The sequence below is a fragment of the Leuresthes tenuis genome, unplaced genomic scaffold, assembly GCF_036924035.1.
Source record: "Leuresthes tenuis unplaced genomic scaffold, fLeuTen1.0.hap1 SCAF_283, whole genome shotgun sequence".
NCBI lineage: Eukaryota > Metazoa > Chordata > Actinopteri > Atheriniformes > Atherinopsidae > Leuresthes > Leuresthes tenuis.
Window position 1 is genome coordinate 5,050 of NW_027325637.1, and position 4,695 is coordinate 9,744.

Consider the following 4,695-nt stretch of genomic DNA (forward strand, 5'->3'; position numbering starts at 1 on the left):
TCAGTTCTGACTGTCAGGTCCTCTTAAACCAGCGTGGAGTCCATTACTTCATCATGTCCTGATGTGTAAAACCTGAGAAAGTGCTCTTTATTTAACCAGATCTAACTTTAACACTTTTCCTAAAAGGCTCCCGTTAATCCAAGCTGCTAAAAGTTCCTTTAACCGTACTCAGAGCGCTACATTTGGCTGAATTACTCAAAAACAGGATTTACTGGTACAAAAGCTTTTACTCTTCAGTCAGTTGGGTCTTAAACACGCTCCGGCTTCATGTCGGAGTCACAGCAAAGACTAAGTCAGCCTCACCTTTCTCCAGAATATCCTCGGCTCCTTCCTCCCACTGCTCATCCTCATCATCCTCGTCGTCCACATCTGCACAGAGACACAGAGGAAGAGGTTAAAGCTCCATCCTTCCCCGAACAGCGGCAGCCGGGTGCAGGAAAAGTCGTCCCGTCGCACCGGCTTCATCCAGGATGAAGCCTCCGTGTCTCGGTTTCTTCCTGGGACGATCGTCGTCATCGTCCTCTTCCTCCTCCTCATCATACTCCTCCTCGTCCTCCAGGTCCTCGCCCTCTTCTTCTGCCACTTTGTCGCTGCCCACAGGGCTTCCCGTCTCCTCCTGGCGTCACGACAAAAAGTTACTTTCTCTGATGTTGCATTAGATCAAGAACAAAGCATAAAACGTCCTAATTTTGATCAAAAAGCACACATTTGAGCAGAAATCACACGTCATCAGATCCAACAGAATTTAACAGCACATCGGAGGAAAAGTTAGACAAACGTGTTCAAGTGGGAGCACAAATAATTAGTTTAACAGCCTTTTCTGGTTAAAAATATTGTCTTAAACCCAAGAAAACAAGTTTTGGTTTTAGCAAACTTATATTTATGTACAAGAAACAGTTGATTCGTCCGAATAATGTTTTATATGTCTGGTAAAATATGTCTTTATCATTCCAAACTGAGTTATAATGTGGTGGAAAACTGAGTTTTCATCACAGGAGAATGGGAGAGACTCCTTATGGGAGGATTTAAAACCACACTGAGTCAGGACTTATTTTAAATAGCTGCTCAATCCAACTGTTGTTGTTGTTTTCCTTTTGAGTGCCACACGGATTTCCATCATTGTGATGTCATCACCTGATGAAAAAGCAGCATATGTCAGTCTAAAGCTAACTGCTGCTTTTAGCATTAACGTCCTGCCTCTCAGAAACAGTTTCCCTAACAGTCAACAGTTGAACTTATTCTGTAAATATGAGCTTTTTGTGAAAAGGTGACTTTTTGGAAAGGGCGCAGAAGTCGTGTTTGACGTCATCTGAGTTTATTCCAAAACGGAAGTCGGGAATCCCCACTTCAAATTAAACGCACTATATCCTTCAAGTGTGCGTAGAAGTATTTTTCATCAACTCCTTCATCAATGCTACATTTCTCTTGGCAGTTTGATCTGCATCATAATCCGTAACACTGTCTATCTGGCTGGTTAGCACACCAAGCTAGCGGTTAGCATACCTCATTCTCCACCTCCTCGGCCTCGCTGCTTCGCTCACTCTGGTTATCAGAGAAGTCGCTGTCCTCGCTGTCAGACATCTCAACACTGTGGACAGACTGCAGCAACGAACGTGTTATTAAAACACCCGAATAACGTTTTACTCCCACGTGTAGCTTCCAGAAGCTAAGCTAGCAGCTCTGCAGCATCTTGCCACAACAATCAAAGCGGCCTAGCCAGCCATGCTAATCTGGTTAGCATAGATGTGGCGATTCTAATAGCTACAAAACAGCTCCAGTAAAAGGTTAGCTGGTTATCTCAGTGACTGCTACTTACCTTTCCCGAACACCTACGGTGGGTTTTATCCAGTTAGTTATATACAGATCTGAATATCAGCTTATTTTGATAATACCACACGTACTCTCTTAAAACCGCGAGATTTCGATGAACTGCGCAAAAGATCGCGGGTTTTGGGCTGTAGATAGGCCAACATCAAGACGTGTCACTCTACTTTTTTTTGTAAGCCCTTTAACTTTACCGCGATTACGTTAGTTTATTAATTTATTGACTATTTTGTAACCATTTGTTGAGGATAAGCTCTAAAAATCTAAGCTTTGTTATGAAATCGGAGAAATCAGGAATTGTGGCTTTAAATATGCCGCCAGTTTTCGATGCACAGTATACTAAGGATCTGTCCCACTTTAAAGGAATTAGTTTAATTACCAGTAGTATTTCAGAAGCATATGCAAAACGTGGCAAATGAAAATAAAGAAATTCAAGAATACTTATGGGAACTGACGAGATATAATTAAAATTCATATACCTTTTTATAAATAAAATAAATGTTTCACGGCAATTTAAAACTCTTAATGTTAAATCAAATTTACTAATTACTTATGACGAAATTTCTTAGGTTAGTAAAATAATCAATATGATATTTAATTAATGTTCTAAATCTCAATAATCCAAAAAACAAGGAGTGATTCCTCTTTCTTGCATCATATCTCTTTACGTCGCAACACCACTACGCATTTACGTCACTCTCACAGCAGCCAATCGTGTGCCGCGGTTCAAGGAGAGTCACAGTGCGCATGTTGACGCTGCTTACGGTTTGAAAAACACTAGGATAAACCCTCCATACTGTTTCTCCTTCGTGTGTTGGGCTCTTTACTTTTATTACTGGAGATGAACAGCGTCGGGGAGGCCTGCACCGACCTGAAGCGGGAGTACGATCAGTGCTTCAACCGCTGGTTCGCCGAGAAATTCCTGAAGGGAGACCGCAGCGGCGATCCGTGCACGGAGACCTTCCGGAAGTACCAGAACTGCGTGCAGAAGGCCATCAAGGAGAAGGACATCCCGATCGACGGAGTGGAGTTCATGGGGCCCAACAAGGACAAGCCCGAGAGCTGATGGAGGGGTCACGTCTATTTACCTGTCCTGTCACACTAACCTGGAGTCGATGAGGCCCATTGAGCATGCGCAGAAGTAGAGAAGCTGCTGCTGTGATTGGGAGGAGACAGGTGTCAACTTGTGCTGAACTGAGACAGTGAACGAACAGAACTGCTGTGTTTGGTCTTGGCTTTGTTTTACAATCTGCTGCTTCTGTTTGTGAACTTAAGCGTCACATTTAGCCCCCCCCCCCAGGGACCCCAAATCCATCAACCGGCTCCTGCAGGGTCTTTGCAAAGTCCTCCGCTGCAACATGAGAGATGTTTTAGGGGGTCAGTCCGCGGGCGTGTGCGTTTCAGCGTCACTTTCAGCTCCATCGTGAGGTGTCGCAGGCCTTTTTTCCCTCTTGCTCTTTGAGTTGTTTTGTTATTTTTGAAGCCGTCGATGCACGTGGTCGCACAAAAGCACGATCACGAGTCATCTAACTTTTACTTTTCTAGATTTTGCAGAAGAACTGGTTTGGTTTTCTTCGTGCCAAACAACCAGAACATTACATCACCTGCGAGATGTCGACCAGCAAAGATCCAGAACCAGAAGAAGCTCAAGAAGCTGAGCAAAGGGATGCTGCTTCCACTCAATTACGTGTCCAATTCTTTAAAAATGTTATTTATTTCCTATGATTTAAACTCTTTTTTTAAAGCTTTTGAAGGGTGTGAGTTTGCTGATATTTCATACACTGAAGGATGAATGAACTCATCAAAGAAAATGATTGTCAGACATGTTTTAAGTGAACATAAAGTAATAAGTTAACTATGAAGAGATGTAGGTGCTAAAAGAGGCTGATTTCTGTCCCTGTGGAGCTGAAAATAAAAGAAGAAAGTGGCTCGTTCTGATCAATTTCATTCCTAATTAATGAAATTTCCTTTAACATCTTTTATTTTCATGTTTAATTTCTTCATGGAGTCAGATTTGATTTTTATTGAAGCAGCTCTCAGGTCAAAGGTCCATTTTAGTTTAGTTTTCTATTAATTCTTTTATTGGTGCTAATAATTTAATCAAAAATATGACAAAAACAGCTGCTAATTTCAGACAGATGGTTACAGAAAAGGGTTCTAAATGACCAGCATGTGGGTGGGTGTTAAAGGTGAAGGAGTTCAAACTGAAGATCAAATCAAATTCACATGAAAATCACAGAAAACTGATCACATCCAGGGAGACTCCTGCATGGAAAGACTCAGCAAAGATCGGGCGCTCTGCACACGCTTCACAACTCCAGAGATAACACAGACTGCTCTCCTAACTGGTTTCCTAACTGCTCTCCTAACTGGTTTCCTAACTGGTCTCCTAACTGCTCTCCTAACTGGTCTCCTAACTGGTTTCCTAACTGCTCTCCTAACTGGTTTCCTAACTGGTCTCCTAACTGGTCTCCTAACTGGTTTCCTAACTGGTCTCCTAACTGGTTTCCTAACTGCTCTCCTAACTGCTCTCCTAACTGGTTTCCTAACTGGTTTCCTAACTGGTCTCCTAACTGGTCTCCTAACTGGTTTCCTAACTGGTCTCCTAACTGGTTTCCTAACTGCTCTCCTAACTGCTCTCCTAACTGGTTTCCTAACTGGTCTCCTAACTGGTTTCCTAACTGGTCTCCTAACTGGTTTCCTAACTGGTCTCCTAACTGGTTTCCTAACTGCTCTCCTAACTGCTCTCCTAACTGGTTTCCTAACTGCTCTCCTAACTGGTTTCCTAACTGGTCTCCTAACTGGTTTCCTAACTGCTCTCCTAACTGGTTTCCTAACTGGTCTCCTAACTGGTTTCCTAACTGGTCTCCT

At 42.8% G+C, this 4,695-nt stretch overlaps 1 protein-coding gene across 1 annotated transcript; it reads left to right on the forward strand.

Moving 5' to 3' along the window:
- The first annotated feature begins 2,550 nt into the window (after positions 1-2,550).
- LOC140288297 (TP53-regulated inhibitor of apoptosis 1-like) lies at positions 2,551-3,258 on the forward strand. The gene has a single exon (XM_072379174.1). It carries the CDS (start codon positions 2,666-2,668, stop codon positions 2,888-2,890), a length of 225 nt encoding a protein of 74 aa, XP_072235275.1. The 5' UTR covers positions 2,551-2,665; the 3' UTR covers positions 2,891-3,258.
- The last annotated feature ends 1,437 nt before the right edge of the window (positions 3,259-4,695 follow it).